This window comes from Pelodiscus sinensis, chromosome 10, assembly GCF_052426305.1.
Source record: "Pelodiscus sinensis isolate ZL-2025 chromosome 10, ASM5242630v1, whole genome shotgun sequence".
In the NCBI taxonomy this organism is placed as follows: Eukaryota; Metazoa; Chordata; order Testudines; family Trionychidae; genus Pelodiscus; species Pelodiscus sinensis.
This window is the reverse complement of record NC_143061.1, coordinates 4,457,382-4,480,246: the sequence shown is the minus strand read 5'-3', so window position 1 is coordinate 4,480,246 and position 22,865 is coordinate 4,457,382. Positions and strand designations below refer to the sequence as shown.

Genomic DNA, 22,865 nt, shown 5'->3' with positions numbered 1-22,865 from the left:
GTTTGTTTTAAACTCACTGCCTATTCATTTCATTGGGTGGCTCCTCATTCTTATATTGTGGGAATAAGTCAATAACTTTTCCTTATTCACTTTTTCTGCACCAGTCGTGATTGTATAGACCTCTACCCTATCCCCGCTTCCTCTCCTCTTTTCTAAGCTGAAAAGCCCATGTCTTTTTAATCTTTCTTCATATGGGATTGTCAAGTCAGAGCAACTGTTAGAATCTGCTTGTGTGGTGCGGGGGAGAAAACTTTGATATCCTGGGAATTGTGTTGCTTTCTCCGTGCTTTACTGCTGTGTAAGTAACCAGCCCCCGTTCCTCCCCCGCAGTTCTCCTGTTTACTATCCCCTCCCTAGCTCCTTCCCTACATCCATGCACAATGGAAAACCTACCGAGATGAGGCCTCTCTACACCAAGATGACTTCTAGCTGTGTCAGCCGAAGTGGCCCCCACCCCGGCCCACAGGCCATCCCACCGACGACCGCTCTATATTGCTTTTTTTATTGTGCGTTCCCATCATGGGTGGTGGCTGATGGGGAAGAGGCTGGTACCAAAGCCGCAGAGAAACACTCAAAAAGCAGCCTCCTCCAAGGGGCTATTTCTGATCTTGGGTCTTCACGTACCGGGGGAGTTTGCTGCCGGGCTTCTCGCGGGAGACCAGGCTCAGGGGGTCTTCTGGCTTTGGCGGTCGCCGGGGGAGGGGGAGCTGGCTGCAGGACTTGGTGCCGCCACACCGCCGGCGCATCAGTTTCAGCCGGCTGAGGCAGAAGGATGGCCCCACCGCCTCCCCGTTGGCACGCCCGTCTGGGGAGGAGGCTGTCCGCGTGGGGGAGGGGACCCGGGCCGAAAGGGGGATTCCTGTGCCTGGAGAAAGCCGCTGTTTGCCCTCTCGCTCCATGCCCATCACCGCCAGGCCGTGCTTGACGTAGCTGCGGAAGAGGAGGGAGAAGTTTTCCAGGAAGGGCTCCAAGTCCTCCTCGGGGCACTTCCTCTTGTATTCGTACAGCTCCTCCAGCCCCTCCCGCGCCGTCTCCTTGCAGCCGATCTTCTTAAAGATGGCCGCCAAGATGTCGTTGACTTTGCCCTTCGCTGCCTTGCCGGCTGCACGGAAGACCCCCTGCGCGGCCTCGGTGTCGGTCTCGCCGGCAGCCTGCGGGGGGGAGGACAGCCTCACCGCCCGGCACAGGTGGGCCTCCAGCTCCGACTCGCCTTTGTTCTCGATCATGGTGAGGTGGTCCAGCACCTCAGGCCCCGCCAGCCTGCCCAGGGTGTGCAGCAGCGTTTTCAGGGCCCTGAGGGGGGACTGGCTTGGGCACTGCTTCAGTGTTTCTGGGGGGAGCGCCTTCAGGAAGAGGTGGAGGTCCAGGAGGAGCTGGTCTAGGTGGACGGTGCCGATGGTCCGAGGGAGAAGCTGCGTGATTCTCCACAGACACTTGGCCACCAGCTCGGGGAACTTGGGCGGGCTGGCTGCGGCCGTCAAGCTATCCTGAAGCAGGGAGAGCAAGGCGCTGAAGAGTCGGGTCTGGTCCGACTGCTCCAGGACCTTCTTCATGAGGAGATTGATGGACTGGACCACCTCTTGCCCTTCCTCCAGATCCTCCACCAGGGAATCCAGCATCAGGGTGATGAGGCTGTGGAGCAAGTCCTTCAGCACCCCCGTGGAGGCCTCCCGGGCCAGGCTCTCCGTCTGGAAGAGCAGCGTCATGTTCCGGAGGATGCAGCCGTAGAGCTGAATGACTTGGTCCTTCCCCACTTTCTCCTCCCCCGCCGGCAGCCGGTGGATGTAGCGGAGCTGCCGCAAGGTGGCGATGAGGAACTGGTTGATGTGGCCGGACATGGCCTCCACCTTGTCCTCTTGCTTGAGGATCTCGTCGATCTGGGCCAGGGCTTGGATGATGGTGTCGACGTCGCCGCTGGCGACGTGGTGGATAATGAAGTTGATGGTGGAGGCGACGGTGCTGTGGAGGCCGCTGGGGTGCCCGGAGGCGGGTGGAGGCTGGAAGTTGGGGGTCTCCCCCAGCTCCGGCTCCTCTCCTTGCAGCCGGGTGGGCGGGAGGGCTGCCTGTGTCGCCTCTACGTCCGCCCCCGTGCTGTAGGCACAGCTGGGCTCGGCCGCTGTCCCCCGGCGGCCATTGCTGCTCAGAACATGCGTCCGTCTCTCCTGGGCCTGGGGCGCCCGCGAACCTGCCGGCCTGTCAGCTGCCTGCTCCAGGCTTTTCTCTAGCAGCCTCATGTGTTTCTCGGAGAGATTCCCAGTCAGCTTGAGCACCCTTTCCCCCTGCAGGCGGTGAGCCGCCACGATGACATTCAAGGCCGCGGTGCGCGTGGCGGCATCTTGATCTCCGAGGAGGGCCGCGATCGCCTTCAACGCTTTGGCCGGGCTGGGCTGGCACACGTCCACGCCGTACGCCTGGACCAGGTAGCCCAACTGCGCCAGGCACCCCGCCTGCTGCTTGGAGCTCTTGGACCTGACCCCTTCCATGACGAAGCTGAACATCTTCTTAGCCGGGTAGACCCAACACACCCTCTTCAAAACCGCCTGCACCTCCCTGAGGATCACCTCTTTGGTCTCGCCCAGCTTCATGACCATGTAGGGGAGGAAGGAGGCTGCCTCGTTCTCGGTCAGCTGGTATTTCTCTCGGCGCAGCACGGCAAACAGCAGCTTGAGGTACTCCAGGCTCTTGGTCAGCACCCAGGTGTTGTTGTCGAAGAACCGCAGCGTGATCCACTTCAGCATCAGGTCCAGGCAGCTGATGACCCCGTCCTTCTCCTCCTCCAGGTGCTTGGCCAGGACGGTCAAAGCTTTGATGTGGTGCTGGAAGCTGGAATGAAACAGCTCCTCCTGCAGCCAACTGGACACGCAGGGGCCCATCTGAGCCTTCAGCTGCTCCGTGTACTTGGGGCTGGGGGCGGCGAAATTCCACCTCAGCACCTTCCGCCCTCTCTCGTCCTTCGCCCTCTGCTCTTTCCCATGGGGGACGATGATAAAAATGGGACTCGGCTTGTTGGCCCCGTCCTTCTGGCTGGCCTTTAGTGGCGCTTTGCCTCCCTCCGGCCCACCTCTGACGCTCACGGCCGCCGCGCCTGCGGTGGCGTCTTTGGGCCGAGGCTTCTGTGCCGGGGTGCTGCCGGGCACCGCGTCTCCAGGAGGGGCTGGGGACGGAGAGGCCGGGGCCTGGTGGGACAAGGCTGAGGCTGAGGTGAAGGCCGGGATGGCTGTGACCCGTGGCAGCCGGGAAGGCAACTTAGCAGGCCCGGGGGGCTTGGCTGGGGGGTTGGCGGTGGCTGCCTCCAGCAAAGCCACGACGTGGTCCTTGGTCGCCGGCTTGAGCTGGCCTGCGGCGTCGGCCATCTCCTCAGACCCCAGGTGCATCATGAAGAAGGGCAGGGCTTCCTGGGCCGCCTTCCGTACGTGGCCGTTGCCGTCTCCCAAGCAGGCGTAGAGGTGAGGGACGCCCCGCCGCAGGTCTGAGGGGGCGGCCCGGAGAGCCGGCAGCCTCTCCGCCAGCCAGCCCAGCAGCTCTTGCCTTTGGAAAGCGTCTCCCTCCCTCCGCTCCTCGGCGGAGGCCTCCCCCTCCAGCCAGTCCTGCGTGCTGAGCTGCTCGGCCCAGGCGTTCACGGCCACCAGGGCCACGGCGCGCACGTGGCTCTTGCTGTCTCTGAAGAGGGCGACCAAGGGGAGGCCCAGCTCCCTCACGTGCTGCCTGATGCCCGGGCCCATGGCAGGAGCCAGGCTCCGGAGGATGCTCAAGGTCTGCTGCACCAGGGCGGGGTCGGGGTCCTGAAGGCAAGCCCTCAGGGCAGCGGGGAGGTCTCCCACGTGGGGCTGGATGCGCCCGGCGCTGCTGAGGATGCCCGCCACCTCCTCCAGGCCCTCCTGCCGGGTCGCCCCGTTCCTGGCCTGCATCTTCGCCACCAGCGCTGAGGTGATCCTGGGGCGGATATCCACGAGCTCAGCCCCACCGTGGCCCTGCGGGTCCCCTGCCTTCCCCTCGTCCCCACTCCCCCGGCAGTGCTTGGAGCTGCCCCGGGTGGGAGCAGGGGGGCTCTGCCCTTTCATCTTCTCCAGCTCAGCATCGATTTGGGAGAGCAGGGGCAGCATCTCGCCCTCGAAGAACCCTCTGAGAGGGGCCCCCACGTAGAGCGAAACGGTCCCCAGCAGCGCAAAGGCAGAGGCCCGAACGTCCGGGTGAACGCAGGCCAGGGCCCCCTTTATGGTACTGACCAAGGCTTCCACCTCCAGCCCGGCGAAGCCGAACTCGGTCACAGCCTTCGCCAGCCAGTTCAGGGCTTCCGCCTGGGTCCTGGGATGCTTCTGCGAGAAAGCCAGGGAGGTGACCTCCCCGGCAGTCCACGGCAGGGCACACGCCTCGGCGACGGCCGTCAGGGCTCCCTTGGCTTCCCCGCCGCAGATCACGTCCCCCACTTTCCCCACCAGGCCAGGCAAGACCACCTGAGCGCACGCCCGGGAAAAGTCTCCCTTCCGGGCAATGAGGGCGACGAGGTGGAGTTTTTTCTGCAGCACGGGGAGCTTGGTTTCCTCCCAGCCCGGCTCCTTCTCCAGCAGCTTCACCAAGGCCTGGCAGGGCATTTGGCTTTTCTCCATTTCTTCCACCGCCTTCTGAAATGCCTCCAAGCCGGAGAACCTCTCCTTCCAATTGCTGCTGGCCAGCTGCTGCATGCAGGCGGCCGGGAGGACCGCGGCCGCCTTCTCCTCGCCTGGTTCTTCGGAGAGCTCAAGTTCGAACATGCTGCTGGACGGTGGCTTTGGTGCGCGTGGGGTGCCCGAACCTCCTGCACCATCAGGGCATTGGTGGGGGACCAGGCTGGGTGACACGAGCTTCCCAAAATGCTGCCCCAGGTCCTGTTGGTGGCCTTGCCCCCTGCGGCCTCGGGAGGGGCTGCTGATGTTCCAGCAGCAGTGCTGGATTCCTGGGGATCATCTGCTGCGCCTGGCTTGTGAGCTCTGATGAGCTCACAGCCCGGGGCAGGACGGCTGCAGGCCATTGTGACGTCATCCGCCCATGGGCTAGTCCAGAGAAGAGAAGGGGACCGAAGAGGCTGCTCTCAGGAGGACGGTGGCCCAACCGTTCTCCAGGCCCACTGGGGTAAGACGAGGAGGAATCGGCTTCGTGCGAAGCAAGGGAGACGTGGGTGAGAAACTTGGGAAAACTTTCTCACTAACGAAGTGCCGGAACCAGCGTCCCAGGAAGGCCACAGGATCCTATAAGGTGGATGCATAACTGGCTGGATAACCGTACTCAGAGTAGTTATTAACGGTTCTCAATCCTGCTGGAAAGGTATAACTAGTGGGGTTCTGCAGGGGTCTGTTTTGGGACCAGCTCTGTTCAATATCTTCATCAACGATTTAGATATTGGCATAGAAATAAGCTTATTAAGTTTGCAGATGATCCCAAGCTGGGAGGGGTTGTGACTGCTCTGGAGGAAGGGTCGTAATTCAAAATGATCTGGACAAACTGGAGAAATGGTCTGAGGTAAACAGGATGAAGTTCAATAAAGACAAATGCAAAGTCTCCACTTAGGAAGGAACAATCAGTTTCACACACACAGAATGGGAAGCGACTGTCTAGGAAGGAGTACGGCAGAAAGGGATCTAGGGGTTATAGTGGACCACAAGCTGAATATGAGTCAGCAGTGTGATGCTGTTGCAAAAAAAGCAAACATGATTCTGGGCTGCATTAACAGGTGTGTTGTGAGCAAGACCCGAGAAGTCATTCTTCCGCTCTACTCTGCGCTGGTTAGTTCTCAGTTGGAGTATTGTGTCCAGTTCTGGGCACCACATTTCAAAAAAGATGTGGAGAAATTGGAGAGGATCCAGAGAAGAGCAACAAGAATGATTAAAGATCTAGAGAACATGACCTATGAGGGAAGGCTGAAAGAATTGGGTTTGTTTAGTTTAGAAAAGAGAAGATTGAGGGGGGACAGGAGAGCCGTTTTCAGGTATCTAAAAGGGTGTCATAAGGAGGAGGGAGAAAACTTGTCCATTTTGACCACTGGGGATAGAACAAGAAGCAATGGGCTTAAACTGCAGCAAGGGAGGTTGAGGTTGGACATTAAGAAAAAGTTCCTCACTGTCAGGGTGGTCAAACACTGGAATAAATTGCCCAGGGAGGTTGTGGAATCCCCATCTCTGGAGATATTGAAGAGTAGGTTGGATAAATGTCTATCAGGGATGATCTAGACAGTATTTGGTCCTGCCATGAGGGCAGGGGACTGACTCGATGACCTCTCGAGGTCCCTTCCAGTCCTAGTATTCTATGCTTCTATGATCCCCACAAGGAGGGCTGGCCAGGAAGGAAAGCAAAGCGTAGCTGCTTCCTTGACATGGGAAGCCTGGTTCTAGCGGAGGTCCTTGGTCGGTGCCCTGTTGGGGCAAACCATGTGGGTGTCGGGGCTGACTAGGCCCCGGGAGACCGACAGAAAGCAGCTGGAGAGAGGGTGGCCATGCTGTGGGTGATGGAAGCCTGGCTCTCGATCGCGCCCCAGAATAATGCTGCTGGCTTCGGGGCAGGGCTGAGGTTGAGACAGAGGAATTGCTTCTCCATGGCATGTGTGTCACTCCAAAGAGGACCCCTGTGGGACCTTGAAGTCAAGCCACCAAATTTGCACCCATCTGGTGTCATCGGCCAGTCCCGAGCATGAGCCCTGGAGAAAGGGGCATATGGGAGGGAGGTCACTGGCCCCCTTATTGGCCAGTTCAGCAGAGAACCCGATGGACTGGGCCAAGGAGACTCAGTTTCCCTCTGACTGCTCGGTCAGCCTAGAGCAGGGGTCCTTAAACTCAATACAGACCTCTCCATGAACCACCCGCCAACCAGCCATGATGACCAAATGGGTGCAGGAGGGCTGGGGTGGGGGACTGGCCGGGAGGTAGGACGTAGGTGCAGGCTGAGGGTGGGGGTGTGAGGTCTCAGCAGGAGAGGGATGGGAGTTGCTTCCCTGGTTCCGTGCCTCCCACTGCTCCCAGGCACCACCCCCTGCTGCTCCCATTGGCTGTGATTCCAGCCAATGGGAGCAGCCAGGAAAGCCTCCAGGCAAGCGGTTTTCTGCGCTGCCATTCCCCCAGCCACTTCCTTCCCCCTTTAAGTCCTGTTGAGGACCACGCTGGTCCCCCAACTGCCGTGGGTGTCCGGTGGATGTCGTGGCTCTGACTTGCTGTCTAAACTCCCTGCCCCTCTGCGCCTCGATTCCTTTGATTGCCTCCTTTCAGACATGACTCTAGTGGCACGGGTCTTGTCAACTGAGGCAGCGGCAGCACCGAGAAAAACTAGACACGGGGGAATAGGTTCACCGGCTGACCGGTGTGACCTTGGTGCAGGGCATGGGGGAGGGACAAGATCTGTACACACAAGAAAGAATCAGCTAAATCAAAGGCAGGGAACTTTTCTGGGTCAGGGGACACTGACCCCCAGAAAAATCAGTGGGGGGCGGGCCACACACAAGAAAAAGAAACCCTCACTGAGGTGGCCCCCACTGAGGGGAAAGACTCTCCCCATTAGAGCCTGGGGGCCGGGCTAGTAGATTTTGTGTGCTCCAGCCCCACAGGAGGATGGCAAGGGGCTAAAATGCCAGCATGGGCTCCCCAATGCTGCAGGGGAGGCGGAGGGGGGCTGGCTCTGAGCCTCAGGCCTTAGGTTTCCCCACCCAGGTCTAAACACAACCCTCCCCTTTGCAGTCTGCGCGTCAAAATCCTGTTCTGGCGGCTGACGCACAAAACGCCCCTTGATCTCAAGTCTATGGTTGGTTCCCAGGGAGCTACGCTCTCCGTCGGCAGATGTGATTCTGGAGGAGTTACTCTAGGAAACGGCTTTTAGCATTTGTCACGGGGTAACCAGTGATTCGAGGGTGGGGTTTGGTCTCCGCAGCATTGGAGAGCGGCGTTCCCTTCCTCCAGCTGAGTGCAAAGCTCTCCGAGGGTCCGAAGTGTGCTGGGATGCAAGTTGAAGTCCTTTTCTTGCATGTGTGCAGACCCTCCCTCCATCGCCCTCGTTCCCGCCCTTGTCCTGCGAGAACCAGGGCGGAGTCCTGCTGTGAAATGCTTCTTCCGACAGGCCTCCTGGGGCCTGGCTTTGGGAAGCACCCCCTGCCTCGCCACCTGCACATGGAGCGGAGGGGGCTCATCTCCTTCCAGGAGATCCGCAGCACCTTGCTCACTCTAGCTCCGTTCAAGGCCATTCAAGGGGCATGGAGCACTCTCCAGGCGGGATGTGAAAGGCTAACCGCTTAACCGGTGAACTAGTTAACCAGTTTGGAAGAAAAGGACCTGGGGATTACACTGGAGCTGAGTCAACAGGGCGCCCTGGTAGCCAAGAAGGCTAACGGCATGTTGGGGGGCATTAGTCTGAGCATTGCCAGCAGATCTAGGGAAGTGATTATTCCCCTTTATTCGGCACTGGTGAGGCCACATCTGGAGTAGTGTGTCCAGTTCTGGGTCCTCCACTACAGGAAGGATGTGGGTGCACTGGAGAGGGTCTAGCGGTGGGCAACCAAAATGATTCAGGGGCTGGAGCACATGGCCTACGAGGAGAGGTTGAGGGATTTGGGTTTGTTTAGTCTGCAGAAGAGAAGAGTGAGGGGGGGGTTGGGGAAGAATGAGGTTCCAGACATCAGCCTTCAACTACCTGAAGGGGGGTTCCAAACAGGATGGAGCTAGGCTAGTCTCAGTGGCGGCAGGTGGCAGAGCAATGGTCTCAAGTTGCAGTGGGGGAGGTCTAGATTGCATATTAGGAAAAACTCTTTCCCTAGGCGGGTGGGGAAGCGCTGGGCTGGGTTCCCTAGGGAGGGGGTGGAATCTCTATCCCTAGAGGTGCTGAAGTCTCGGCTCGACAAAGTCCTGGCTGGGATGATTGAGTTGGGTTGGTCCTGCTTTGAGCAAAGGGCTGGACTTGATGACTCCCGAGATCTTTGCCAACCCTCAGATTCTGTGATTCAAGGCTCCGGTCCTGGATCCTCAGCCATCCCTTCTATTGGGTGGAGACCCTCGTCTTCTCTCTTTCCTGACCCGGTGTCTTCCTGGCTGCCTAGTTTCCTGCACACATTGCGCTATTCCCAGTGAGCCGGACAGCCTGAATGGGCCGGTGTCTGCCCTTGCTTTCTCGTCTAAGTCTGTGAACTGTGCCATTGCCTGCATTTGCTCTTTCTAAGCAAGCACATTTATTCTGAAAGAGAAAGCATCACAGAGAAAAACTATTAAAGCAATACAAAAACCTACCCGCATGCTAATAAGCTTAGCACTGACACCCCCCAGCTCCAACAAGGGCTCCAGCAGAAATTGGTCCTTCAAACTCTGCCCAGGGGCTCTCTGTGGTTACAAGTTCATATGCAGACTAGGGATGTTAAATATCGGTTAATTGAATAGTCGAGTAACCTCATGAATTCTTATTGGTTACTCGATTATTCTATAGTCCCCAGGGGTGGGACTGGCAGCCAGTGTGCTCCAGCCCCACTCCTGAGGGGCCCCCTGTTGCTCTGCCTGGTATCAGAGGCAGCAGCAGGGGTGAGAGGCGGGAGCTGGTCTGTGAGGGGAGCCAGTTTAAAAACTAGCTCTCCTCGCGGACCAGCTGCCTGTTGCCCTGGGCTGCTGCCTCTGATGCAGATGCAGCAGCACAGGGTGGAAGCAACCCCTGTCCAGGAGCGTGTCTGAGCTCTCAGACCGGGCGCGAGCCAGAACTGAGCCGGGCTGCCTGCCTGCCCAGCACCTAATATGCTCTAAATGCAGAGCTGCAGCAGGGGTCGGTCCCAGACCCAGAGCAAGCCAGGACTGAGCCAGGCAGCTCTCCAGCCTGCTAAAAAAAATGTACTGGCAGTGGAGAATGTGTGTAGTCTATCTAGCATTAACCGATAAGCTTTTGCTTGTCGGTTAATCAGTGAATCGACTACACTATTACATCCCAGAAACTCTGCTCAGAACCAACGCCCACATGGGTAGTTCAGTCTTTCCTCTCTACAGCTGAGGTCTTTGATCTTGGCCCCCTGGGCCAGGCAACTTGCAAACAATGGATCTCTCCGTAGGGCGAAGCTTCCAAAAGCTGAATTTTTGCATAAGCCAGAAGTGGGGGATTCACATTCAGCTCCTGCAGAGATTCCCCCAGGCAAAACACTCCCCACTGTCCCAGAAATCCATTCTGCTCTGGCCCCGCTGCTCCGTACAGTCCTTCAACGTTCATAACCCGGCCCAAGGGTCAAATCCCAGCCCCCAACTAACAAAGGGGCCAGCCAGGCCAGGAGAATACATAAACTGGACATTTAGGACGGGGGATCTCAAACATACAAGGTCTCCCCAAACTATGGCAGGAAATTGCCATCTCTCTCTCCGCAACTGACGATTTGGCAACGAGATTCCTTGGCCTGTTTATTATCGTAGGTGGATTATTTCTGTTGCAGTCCCCTTTGGGCGAGGCACGGTACCTTTACATAGCAAGAGCAACCTGCAGAATTTATAATCTAAATACAGAGAAAGGACGGCGTCTCACCCTCATTGTATGGATGGGGAGCAGAGACTCAAAAAGGTTGACTAACTTGCGCAGAGTACACGGGAGAGCCAGGACATGGACCCAAATCTCCCGACTGCTGGGCCGTTACCTTAACTATGAGGCCAAACTTTGTGTGAAGCTGCTGGAATAATGTTTACAGCAGCTCGCTCTGCATGCTTTGGTCTGCTGGGTGAAATGCTTTGGCAGGGCTGTCCTCGCCTATTCGCAGCTGTGTGGGGCACCTGAAAATTTGGGGCACCGCTGGGTCTCAATGCCCACCCACCTGCCTCTTCCTCCCCGGGTTCTGTGGATTCTCTTCCTCCGGAGAGGATCTAGCGAAGTTAGATCTGATAGAACGATGAGCAGCACATGGACGCTGTGAACAAGCCCGTCAGGTGGTAAGGACGCCGTTGAACAGGCATGTTGCCAACCCCAGGTACAGCCCGTCAGTTTCTGAATGTACTGCCTGAGTCGACAGGAGCATCGTTTCAAATTTGCTTTCAAACTATTTCCTGAGGGTGTTGCTGGAGATTATAAAATCACTTCCCTAAAAAAGCATCCCTCCCCCCGTCCCAGTTGCCAAAGAATCATAGAACACTAGGACTGGAAGGGACCTCGAGAGTCATCGAGTCCAGTCCTCTGCCCTCATGGCAGGACCAAATACTAGGGCATAGGGCATAGTACTGCCTGGGGGCCCTAACTCCTGAGAATGGCTGCGTGCTTTGGGTTGAGTTTGGTTAACTCTTTGACCCCGTTAGTTAATGTAGGAATATTTCCAGCTCACAGGAGTGCTCCCTATTCAATGGGAGTAGGGTTTGCAGAGTCAGCAGGGATGGTCCTAACCAATTGGTGGCCCTGGGCGACTGCCTGGCTTGCCCGTGGGGTTGCCAGATGGTTTAAAAAAAATACCGGACAAAAATTTGTCGAGAAAAAAAAAAGTGTGTGTGTGTGTGGGGGGGGGGGGGGGAGGGGAGATCAGGGAGTAACCAGGAAAACCTGGGGGGAGGATTTGGGAGGTTGGGCCGAAATCCTTCACGGCCTGCCCCTAAAACCGGCTCTGTCGCTGGCCCCTTTAAAATGGTGGCCCCAGGCGACCGCCCGGCTCGCTTGCCCCTAAGACTGGCTCTGAGAATCAGTCCCCAATCCAATCTCCATAGCGTGCACACAGGGGAAGTCCGTGATGTTGTCTAAGCCGGCAGTGGTGAGGGGAAGGATAACAGCTCTCTACTGCTGCTCGTGTTAGCGGTCAGGGGTGGAACGAGCCACCCGGTGTTCAGAGCAGTGGCGTATTGGAGACGCTGGAGGGAAATGTCTATGAAAAGCCGCCCGCAGGTGGCTGGACGGGGACTGGAAAAATCACGTTCCTGCTGGGTGGTTCAAAGGCACTGAGCACCGATGACTCCCGTGAACGTCAGTGGCCCTGAAAATGAGGCCACGGCTTTTTGGAGGCCGGGAACGCTCTGGGGAGAGGGGGAGCTTTGCCGGGCTCCCGATGCCAGACTGCGACAGACAGTTTGCAAACATCCCAGGTCTGCGCGCTAATAAAGGCACGTTGGCGTCAAATGTGCCCTGGAAAGCGGCTGGCACCACCTCCAGCCTGCTGTGAATTCAGCCTTCGCTCTGCTGCTTGCGCTGAATAAATTGCGTCTCGGCTGCGTGGTGTCTCCGTGAGAGCAAGGCGGGAGGGAGCTGGATTGTATGCGTCCAAACAGAACCACAGACGCCTTCCCAAGGGCCAGGGCTGTCCCACCATGTGTCCCCACGCCTGTCACACCCTGGGTGTAAGGTCACTGCCTATTTTCTTTAGCAAAGCTGCATTTCTTGCACTGTCCCCGACCTGCTTGCCAATAAAGCGTAGCCTGCAGGGAGATCTTTGCCTTTTTCTGGTGTCCCGTAGCCACCCCGGTCTCTTCCACACCCGTCACAATCCTTCCTGGGCTGGTACAATATTGATGTCCAAAACGGGTCGAGCAAGGCCCAGAGGAGAGTCAGACTCTCGTTCCTGGAACAGAGTACTCAGGACACAGCGTGGCCCTGCTCCTTGGGTCTCGCCCACCTAGGCTTGCAGCAGACTTCGGGGTGACTCTGTGTCACCTCTCCACTTCCCCTGGTCCTGGGGGAGCTCTGTGTAACTTACAGCAAGGCTGCTTTACCCGACCATCACATGGAGACGTCTGTACCCCTGCCTTCCACTCCTCTGTGATATTCTTCCTTCACCAAGAAGCTATGGGGCAAGAGTGGGGAAACTGAGGCCCTTAGTTTACCTGGATCTGGCCCCCCAGGGTCATGGCTCCCCCCCACAGCACTGAGGAGCCTGCACTGAGGAGAGGGGGACCGTAGCCAGCTTTCCAACCCCCAGCTCCTCACAGCGCCTCTTCTTCCCGAGCAAAGGCACAGGACTGGAAGCCCCCATTTCAGGGTTTCGGTGGAGCTGGGAAGCATGAGTTGCAGGGGTGGAGAAAGTACATATGAAAACATTATTTACTTCTTCCCTTTAGGGGTCACCAAATGAAATGAATAGGCAGCAGGTTTAAAACAAACACAAGGAAGTTTTTCTTCATGCAGCGCACAGTCAACCTGTGGAACTCCTTGCCAGAGGATGTCACGAAGGCCGGGACTTTAAGGGTCCATCTACATTGCATGGCTATTTCGGGATACTGAAGGTATCCCGAAATAGCTACCCCACATCTACACAGCCACCCGTGATTTCAAAAAACAATTTTGAAATGACAAGCGTGCTATTTCGGCTTCTCGGTAAACCTCATTGCATGAGGGATCAGCGATGGCTCGCATGAGTGAGTTTTATTGACATTTGGCACTGTGTAGATGTGCCAAATTTCAAAATAAGTGATTTTGAAATCGATTTGAGATGCGATACGCAATTTGCACTATGCAAATTGCGTCGCTTACTTGGAGATTAGGGTGCTGTGTAGATGCGCCCCAAGAGGGCTCAAAAAAGAGCTAGATAAATTCTTGGAGGACAGGTACTTCAATGGCTATTAGTCAGGATGGGTAGGGATGGTATCCCTAGTCCCTGTTTGTCAGCAGCTGGGAATGGATGATCACTTAATGATTCCCTGCTCCATTCATCCCCTCTGCGGCACCTAGATGGACCTTGAGTCTGGTCCTTTGTAGCCGTTCTTTTGTTCATATCACAGTGAAGATTTCTCACATTTGGTGCAACCCAGAGGGTGAGTATGGGGCCCTCAGACACTGCCCCCCCCCCCAACTGCAATTCTCACTGTAGTCAATCTGAGTCCTGCTGGAACAAGAATAGTGGAAGGCAGGTGTAGGAGCTGTGTGGTCCAGGTTCTAATCCTGATTCAGCAATGCACTGGCAGAGGGAAGCCACTTCACCCCTCAGTGCCTGTTTCCCTGCCCAGGAGGTGTCTGTTCCAGCTGTCAGCTTTTACAGGCTGCTCTGTTCCCATGTCTGTGCACGGAGCCTCGCACAGCGGGGACCTTGATCTCCGGGGACAGCGACTGTGATAGACAGTCGCAAGCGAGGGCTGCAGGACCTCACACCCGAAGCACAGTGTTGTCATCCCATTCAGTGTATCCTGAAGTGTAACCAATGCACCCTCTTCTGCCAATGGCAGCTCCAGCGGGGGAGACGCTGCCCTTCGGGATGTCCCTGCAAACTGAGGCTTGCTCCCTTCAAGCCAAATATTTGTCATTACAAAGCGCTCAGGTGCGCGCTTGGCTGAATCAGGGTCTGCAAAGGAGGTCCCCCTGGCTGCCAAGATCTGGGCTGTCCTTCGGAAATGCACTTGGCCCGGTTCAAAAGCCCTTCGCAAATAACACGTCTACCAAATAGCATCCCCTTGTCAACGTCCCTTTCATCCAAGCTACTACCCAGCAAGATCTGCCCGAGGGTTTGGAACATCCATGCTCAGCACTAAGACGTTTAAATGATACCATTCCTCGATTAACTATATACCAGGTCACATTTCCCAATGTCATTTTATTCTCCTGATTCTTTGGAAGCCAGGGGTTGACACAAGATCTGGTGCAGGCCCTAAAACTCCCATGTCTAGGGGGTTGTTAGCAGGGCTAGGGGTGAAACAGAAAGGGTGGGAGTTTATTTTAACAATCAGGTCCCACTTCGTTACCCAGCCTTCCGGCTGATCTGAAATCTTTATCACCTGCTGTTTCTCGTCACAGAGTAATAGATAGAAAGGAGCAGAGTTTTGTCATGCAACCCCCAGGACCTGGACCAGCACTGGGATGGGTTCCCTAGGGAGATGGTGGAATCTCCATCCGTAGGGGTTTTTAAGTCCTGGCTTGACAAAGCCCTGGCCGGGTTGATTTAGTTGGGATTGGTCCTGCCTAGAGCAGGGGGCTGGACTTGATGAATCCTGAGGTCTCTTCCAGCTCTATGGTTCTATGATTGATTCTATGCTCACTCAAGTGGGACAGGGCAGAATTCGGCTACCCAGCTTACCATGTGCACAGACACAGGATGAACCGGATGGAGAGCGCCGATGTGGGGTGCTTGTGTAAAGTAGGGGGGAAAGTGACAATTTGCCCCTTAGGCTAGCTCACTGCACCCCACTCATGATCCCATCTCCACGGTGTTTTCCATTCTGAATTCCAGCCCACGCAGCTCTTAATCAGCCCATGATTTGTAAAGCAGCGGCAGCTCACATGGATGTGTTTGGTCTTTTCCCTGAGGGTGCAAATTCGTCTCAAAGTGCCGCTGTGCCCAACTGCAGGGTGACCAATATTCAGCCCTCAAGCTTGTGCCTCGACTTCTCAGAGACCATCAAGGCTTGAGGGGGGGGGGACCTTTATCTCCCTGGTGATGTGAGAACTCCTTCCCATTTCATTAGGGCACTTAACTCCCACTCCAGGACTCTAACGAGTTAGTGCCACTTGCCACAATCCGTACCCAGAAAAGCAGCCGTCTCTCATTTTTGAAGGTTCTGCTATTTACTGAGACATTCTCTCTTCCTTTGCGGCTGATGCAGTGGGGATCAACAGTCCGGCTTTACTAACCCCAATGAATCCCTCCCCTAACTCTCTGAAAATATTGCCCCAAATTGTGTTGATGTAATGACATTACACCCTACTGCAGTAGAAAGGTTTTCTGGTGCAGATTTGGGATGCCCGGTGTGTAACTCATGCATACTGACTGCTACTCAGGTAAGGTCAAGACTTGTAGTTATAATGCATGGTTTCAGTTTTCAAACTAGTCAAGGGGTTTAGACACACAGTCCCCGGCGGGTGTCTAAATCCCATGGATTGCTTGGTAATGCCACCTTTGGGTGCCTCTACACAGCAGAGCTTAAGTCAAAATAAGCTACGCAAATTGAGCTATGTCAATTGCGTAGCTTATTTCAAAATAGCTTCTTTCGAAATTGGGAGCATCTACACAGCACTTATTTTGAAATAGAGCACTCTTCCTCCGACTTCCCTTCCTCCTTGTATAATGAGGCTTACAGCAGTCCGAGTAAGAAGTCCTCCAGCTTGACAGTATGTTGACATTATTTTGAAATAACTGCTGCGTAGACGTGGACTAAGTTAATTTGAAATAATGTTCCTGTGTAGATGTACCCCATATGTATTTACAGTGCGTAATTCAACTTGTCCCCAATTCTGGAACACAGATCTATTTCCAAATAGCCCCCCCACCCGCACACACACACACACACACACACACACACACACACACACACACACACACACACACACACACTTATTTCAAAATAACAAGCTGAACATCCACACTACTACCAAGCCTCTTATTTCAAAATAATCAGCTGGTTATTTCGAAATCTGTCTGCCTGCTTGTCCTATGTCTACACTACCAGGTTATTTCAAAATACGTTATTTCAAAATCAGTTATTTCGAAATGATCACTCCCAAAATACCCATTTCAAAATAAGCTGACTCCTCTTCAGAAGCAGGAGTGTTATTTCAAAATAACAGGCTTGGTAGTAGAGTGGACCATTTCTTGTTAGCTCGAATTAACGCCCCAGTGTAGCCATTGGCTCTGTCGACGGAGCCTTGTAGTCTAGACACGCCGGAATTAGCTTATTTCGAAATAATTATTTTGTCAAGCAAAACGGCCGTATTTGGAAGGGCTGTGTTTATCGTTGTTTCCTCCCCCCTCCCGCCCTCCCACACACTGTGGCTTTTCTTTCCAGGGACCAAAAACTCTACGCGGCACCGTTTTGAAACGGAAACTTTATTGCGACAAAGAATTAAAAACCGTACACGGGAGGGAATGGCAAAGAGAACTAGTCAGGGACCTCGAACAACTCAAACAACTCAAGGACCATCGAAGGGGGGGGAGCTGTATGAAAACAATTGGAAATCAACTCAACCGGCGTGTGGTTCCGTGTCCCCGTCCCCGTGGATGGGTTATGTACAGTCTTCGGCTCCGGTGGAGAAGGCTTCGCTCAGGGGATGGGGGACGGGGGCGGCGCGGGGAGGCAGGCTGGCTGCTTAAGCTAACAGGACGTGAATGTTTTCCAGAAGAAATTCTTGCAGCCGGCTTTGCGTTCTCGGGGCGCCAAGGCGGGGTTGGGGTTCGCCGATCGCTCCAGCTCCAATCGGACCTCATCCTGCTCTGGCCCTCGGGACAGGTCCTCCGGCTCTAGGGCTTCATTTTCCGGCTGGCTGGGCTCTGCGAGCAATTCTGCCAAAAAGTACTTGGCCAGTTCCTGGGCGGGAGAGAGGGAGACAGAGAGACCGTGAAACGCTCCAGCCAGCTCCGGGACCTGCCCGGCAGCTTTTCTCCCACCACCAGAGTCTAGCTCCCCCAGGCCAGCCCCAGGCCCCCAGCAAAGCAAAGCTCGGGGGCTGGAGAGAGCCAACCCAGCGCTGGCTAGCAGGGAGGAGAGGCAGCCTGTGACGCGTTAGTTTGGAGATGGAAAAGAACCCCCCAACTCTTTTTTCCCCTCCCTGGATTCCCCAGGCACTGAGACGTGCCGGGCTCCCTTCAGTGCGTAACCTCGCAATTTTCGCTGATAAGGGCGCTCAAGTCTCTCTGGAGATGCGTAGCCAGAGGCGCTGGAGGCAGGTGCGCACAGAGGCGCACGGCCCCTGTGGGTGAACTGGACCGAAGGGTCGTTCTTCCTCGAGCTAACGCCCCGCTCCAGCGCCAGGTACCTCGCAGCCGCCCCCTTGCACCTTGGCCAGCGAGCAGATAGCCGGCGGCTCATCGCAAAAGCCTGGTCAGTGGGGCCGGTTTCAGCACCCTGGAGAAGATCCCACTGGCACCTGGCCGCGCTCCTTGGCTCCGGGCTGCTCGCCAGCACCCTGGAGAGCTCTCCCCTAGTCCGGCCGGGGGCTCAGAGCTGTCTTTGGGGGTCCCTCCGCCCCAGTGCCCTGCGCTCATGGGACAGCGCGTAGAGTGAGTCCCGCGGCTGCCCTCCGCAACTGCGCGCAAACAGCCTTGGAGCGGTTCCTTCGGGGCGCCGCTGGCCCATCCGCTCCTGGGGCCGGACGGAGCTGGAGGGAGCCCCGGGCACATCTGGAGTCACTTTGAAAAGTGCGGGCGGACGCAGGTTTCTCGCCCGAGCTCCTGCTGGCTGGTTTCGTGTGGACGCAGCCCTGAAGAGCCCTGCCCCGCGGGGCCCGCTAAGCTCGGTTCCCTGCAGGTGCGAAGTACCTATGCCTGGAGCGGCTGCCCCGAGAAACTCACAGCAGCTAAAGCCACCCCGCTCCCGTGCCTGGCCCGAGGCGGCCCCGACCCCATCTCTCCACCCGCAAGGGGGCCCGGCCTGCCCGCGGCTGGCGCGGAGACACGTACCTGTTTGCCCGCCGCCGCAGCCAGTGACTTCTGCAGGAACTGCCGGAGCCTCGGGTCTGAGGGCGCCCCGGAGACGCTGCTCACGGCCAAGGCGAGGGAGAGCAGGGCGAGGGCGCACTGGAGACGGCAGGACAGCATCTTTCCAACCTGGGCTGGGGCGCGGCGCCGGCGAGTCAGACAAAGCACAGGAGGGGTGAGGGGCCCGCTCAGTGGCTCCACTTCTCAGGCGGCGGCGGCTTCTGGGCTCTCCTCCCCGCCCGACCCCCTTTTTAAACCCATCTCCTGACGTCAAGGCTGAGGCGCCCCCCTTGCCAAATGGAACCGCCGCTTTTACGCACCATTAGGCGCGCGGATCAATCACCCCAGGCGCTGGCGCTGACACGAGGCCAAGGGGGTTTTACTAATTCCAGGAGGCTGACGCCCCTTCCTTCCCCCCTCCTCCTCCCCCGCCAGACAAACTCCCGGGAGACTGGTCCGGAGCGTCCCTCGATGTCACATTGACCGGGGCGGGGGAGGGGAACTTTCTCGAGGAACAGCTGCGTCTCCAAAGGAATGCAAGGGGCAGAACCAGGTGGAGGTGGAGGTGGAGGGGGTTCTGGGTTGCTTTCCCTTCCCGGGGGGGAGGGAGGGGCAGAGGGCTTGTACCTGCTCTTTGAGAGTCTCATTAATCCCTTGGGAAGCGCCGGGGCGGGAGAGGAGACCTCTGGGAATAACTGGGTTACAAAGCCGGCTTTTGAGCCAGCCCCCAGTGACTTTGGGGCGCCTTCGGCCCAGGGCTTGTCTCCCTCCCCACCGGCCTCTCCCCGGCTCCCTGCTTCCCACGGAACTTTTCCAACGCGGGGCACTCGGCTCCCCTCTGGAGCATTCCTTTCGCAGCTTGCCCTGCTCCAGCAGACGCTCAGAGCGGCAGGGTGCGCGGGTGAGAGGGAGAGGGGTTTACAATGACACGATCGCGCACGGGCTGAGGGACGCTCCTGTCTTTCGCCACCTCCCCACGAACTCCGGCTGCTTCCCTGCGCCACATTCCAGGGCATCGTTCTGGAAGCCTATTCCCACTATCTAAAAACCCACCCGCCCTGCCCCTGGGGAGCCCCCGAAGGGGACGGGGACCCATTAGCCACGAGGGCAAATAGCCACGAGGGCAACTATCCGAGAGAGCGAAATATCCGAGAGAGCGAACCCGAGTTTGGCCCTTGTGCGTAATGGCTCCAGGAGCCGCCAGACCGCCGATTGCCTAGCGCTCGCCAGGAGAAAAGCCGGGCGGATCTCGCCCCTGGACTAGGCATCTCTCCCCGTCCAGTCCGGCGGGACTCGGATTTCGGGGTGACTCGGTTTAGATTTCTGGGTGCCTGTGGCACAGAGAGCTGCAGTGGCTGTGACGGTTGCGCCCACCTGCGGGGATCCCAGAGTGGGAGATGCGGACTCACACGGGGCGCTCTGGGGAAGGAATGTAGCTAGGATGGCTTGTCATATGAAAACTGCCTCCCCCCCCCCCACCAAACAGCGGGGCTGGCTCCGTGTTCTAGGAAGAACCAGGCAAATCAGGAAACTGGGGGGAGGGGGCTAATTCTCTTTTTCATCCGCTTCCCTGGAGAGGCGGTGCCCGCGTTCCCAGCCTCCTCGCCACTTCTGGCTTGCTCAGCCACGGAATGATTCGTTCCCCAGCGATCGGCCATTCAGGAGTTTCGAACCCGCGTTCTCTTCCCACCAGGAGGGTTCCCACTCGCTACGCTGCGTATCGACCGGCGCGTCCGTCTCCCTTCCTTGCATTTCAGGCCCTTGCAAATGTATAATAGTAATAGCGATGTAGCCGTGTTAGTCTGGTCTGGCTGAAACAAAAAACAGGACTATGCAGCACTTTAAAGACTAACAAGATGGTTTATTAGGTGATGAGCTTTCGTGGGCCAGACCCACTTCCTCACATCAATTTGTGGCATATAGATACGGTCATGCCAATTTTCTTCCACAATATGATCTGAGGAAGTGGGTCTGGCCCACGAAAGCTCATCACCTAATAAACCAGCTTGTTAGTCTTTAAAGAACGGCATAGTCCTGTTTTTTGTTTATGCAAATGTGTGTGTCCCGTGCAAACGTGTGTGATGCAAATGTGTGTGTGTGTCCCATGCAAACATGTGTGTGATGCAAACGTGTGTGTGTGCGCCCGGTGCAAACGTGTGTGTGTGTGATGCAAACATGTGTGTGTGTGTCCCATGCAAATGTGTGTGTGTGTGTGCCCTGTGCAAACGTGCATGTGTCCCATGCAAATGTGTGTGTGTGTGTGTGTGTGTGTGTGTGTGTGTGTGCTGCTTTCTCCAGCCTGGATCCTGGGTGGAACTCCTCCCCCACTAGCGCCCCATCCCAGAGCCTCATCGGGGAGGGATCTGATTCAGCCCAGGCGCTCAGTGCTGATTGGGGGGAGCGGGGGCACTGACGAAAAGACCATTGATTGTGAACTGGGCTCTGTCCCGCTGTCATGGAACATACCAGGGGTGCGGAACCCAAGACCCGGGGGCCGGATGTGGGCTCCAGTTAACCTGGATTGAGCCCCTGAAGCTCGACGCTCCTCCCCCGCTAGCAGTGGGGAGCCCCCAACTGATTTTTCTGTGGGTCAGCCGGTCCCCGACCCAAAAAAGGTTCCCACCCCTGGAATAAATCAAGCTGCTGGGTAGAATTGACCCTACAATGAATAATAGTTTGGGGGTCAAGACAAAGGCAGCGGCAGATTTTACCTGAGCAAAAAGGTATCTGGCTGTGACCCAGTTATACTATCAGAAGATCAGTCTAGCTAGCCATCCTTCCATCCTTCCATCCATCCTTCCCTACATCCTGGTCTGTCTGTCTCCAGGGCTGTCTTACCCTGATCACCCAGGCACTAGCACACACTGCCTCTGATAGCAGGGACACCTGATTCTCACAAGCACAGGGGAGAACTGGCACCTGCTTTGCCCTCTGTCCCTTTCGGTGTGTCTCTGACGAGCTGGTGAATTTCGTGGGACGCTCCCAGCTGGGAAGCGCCTTGACTGGTCTGGAATGTGGGAGGAATGAAACGGTGCTGCTGGTCTGGGATGGGGCCTGGGGCAGCCCCTCCGATCTGCTGCTGCAAAACCCAGGAGCCGAGCTTAGCTGGCCCCAAGCAGCAGCGCTTCAGGAGCCTCCAAGAGCACCTGCCCACAGGGCTGCAGGAATCCAGCCAAGGGCTCCAGCTGGCGAGTTTCATCAGTTGGGGGCAGAGGGGGAGTTCCCAGACAGGAAATGAACCTCTGTTCTGTGTGTCACTGGCTGATAAAGGCCCTTGTTTGGATAGGGAGGAAGCCACTCGCATGAATCATTTGTGCTGGGAAAAGGCGAGGTGATTGCGTGTGTCTGGGTCTGCCTCTTCAAAAGGAGGAAACCTCCATGCAGTGTGCATAGGGCTTCCCCCCGCCTGCAGCTCCACAGCCCAGCAAAGGCTTTCTCAGGCTGGGGCCCAGCAAGCAGAAAACTCCCTGCCTGTTTAAAAGTCTCACAGGGGCAGCTGTGTTAGTCTGTAAGGGTAGGTCTACACTAGCTCGTTAATTCGAGCTAGGTAGGCAAATGAGGTGACCGGAGTTGACCGTTTAAATATCCCAGGCTTTATTTGCATGTTCCTGTCCGGTTGCCATTTTTAAATGCCACTAGTCCGGACTGACTGCCCGCAGCCACACGCAGCAGTTAAACCAGTGGTCCTTGACGCTTTGGGGCTGCCGGGTGCCTGGGGGCAGGGCCACGGAGGGGCCGCTCACGGGCCATGTGCCTGGGGGCGGGACCAAGCATGTGCTGCGCACCCAGGGTGGGCACCGGCATGTGGTGCAACCCCGGGCAGGGGCCGCCCAGGTGCTGTGTGCCCAGTGCCGGCATCGGCATGTGCTGCGACCCCAGGGCAGCGACCGCCTATGCGCCGGGTGCTGGCACCTGCCACACGCCTGAGGGCATAGCCAGCCCCGATTGCTCCGTGGGCACACATAAATGGACCGGTGTGTGCCATGGCACCCACGGGCACTGCGTTGGGGACCACTGGGGTAATTCAAACTAAGTCTTTAGTTTGAATTACCTGCTACTCTTCCTCCCGTGTAGCTGCAGGCAGTTAGTTCAGACTAAGGGGATTTAAAAATGGCGCCCGGACGGGAAGATACAAATAAAGCCTGGGATATTTAAATCCCGGGCTTCATTTGCAACGTTAAATGCCTACATTAGCCTCCCTAGTTCGAACGAGGGGGCTAGTGTAGACATACCCTAAGGGTGCATCTACGCAGCACCCTTAGCTCAAAATAAACTGCACAATTTGCACTATGCCAATGGCATAACTTATTCTGAGAGTATTTCGAAAGAGCTTATTTCGTAATTTGGTGCTGTCTACACAGCACCAAATTTCAAATTAACACACTATTCCGAAATGCCCCTTAACCCTCATGGAATAAGCCTCCCATTCTTTCGAAATCTATTTTGAAATAATGAGCTGCTTCAATAGCTATTTCAGAATACTAACTTAAAAAAAAACCAGCCAGTAAGCCTGTAGCACCTTAGGGCAGTGGTCTCCAACCTTTTTACACTCAAGATCACTTTTTAAATGACAGACCAAGCCAAGATCTACTGC

The 22,865-nt window shown here is 56.5% G+C and overlaps 1 protein-coding gene and 1 pseudogene across 1 annotated transcript; both read right to left on the bottom strand.

The window, feature by feature from the left end:
- Positions 1-486: 486 nt before the first annotated feature.
- Positions 487-4,953, bottom strand: LOC102451424 (cytoskeleton-associated protein 5 pseudogene; annotated as a pseudogene).
- An 11,722-nt stretch (positions 4,954-16,675) lies between these two features.
- On the bottom strand, positions 16,676-18,686 carry SST (somatostatin). Its single transcript, XM_006122216.5, has 2 exons — positions 18,254-18,686; positions 16,676-17,162 (listed from the first exon to the last, which is right to left on the bottom strand). Exons 1-2 carry the CDS (start codon positions 18,389-18,391, stop codon positions 16,950-16,952), a joined length of 351 nt encoding a protein of 116 aa, XP_006122278.3. The 5' UTR covers positions 18,392-18,686; the 3' UTR covers positions 16,676-16,949.
- Between the last annotated feature and the right edge of the window lie 4,179 nt (positions 18,687-22,865).

Excerpts from the sequence above, each read along its gene's own strand:
- SST (XM_006122216.5), bottom strand. The coding sequence starts at position 18,391 with ATGCTGTCCTGCCGTCTCCAGTGCGCCCTCGCCCTGCTCTCCCTCGCC. Across the intron at positions 17,163-18,253 it reads CTGCGGCGGCGGGCAAACAG|GAACTGGCCAAGTACTTTTT; the intron begins GTACGTGTCTCC and ends TCTCCCGCCCAG.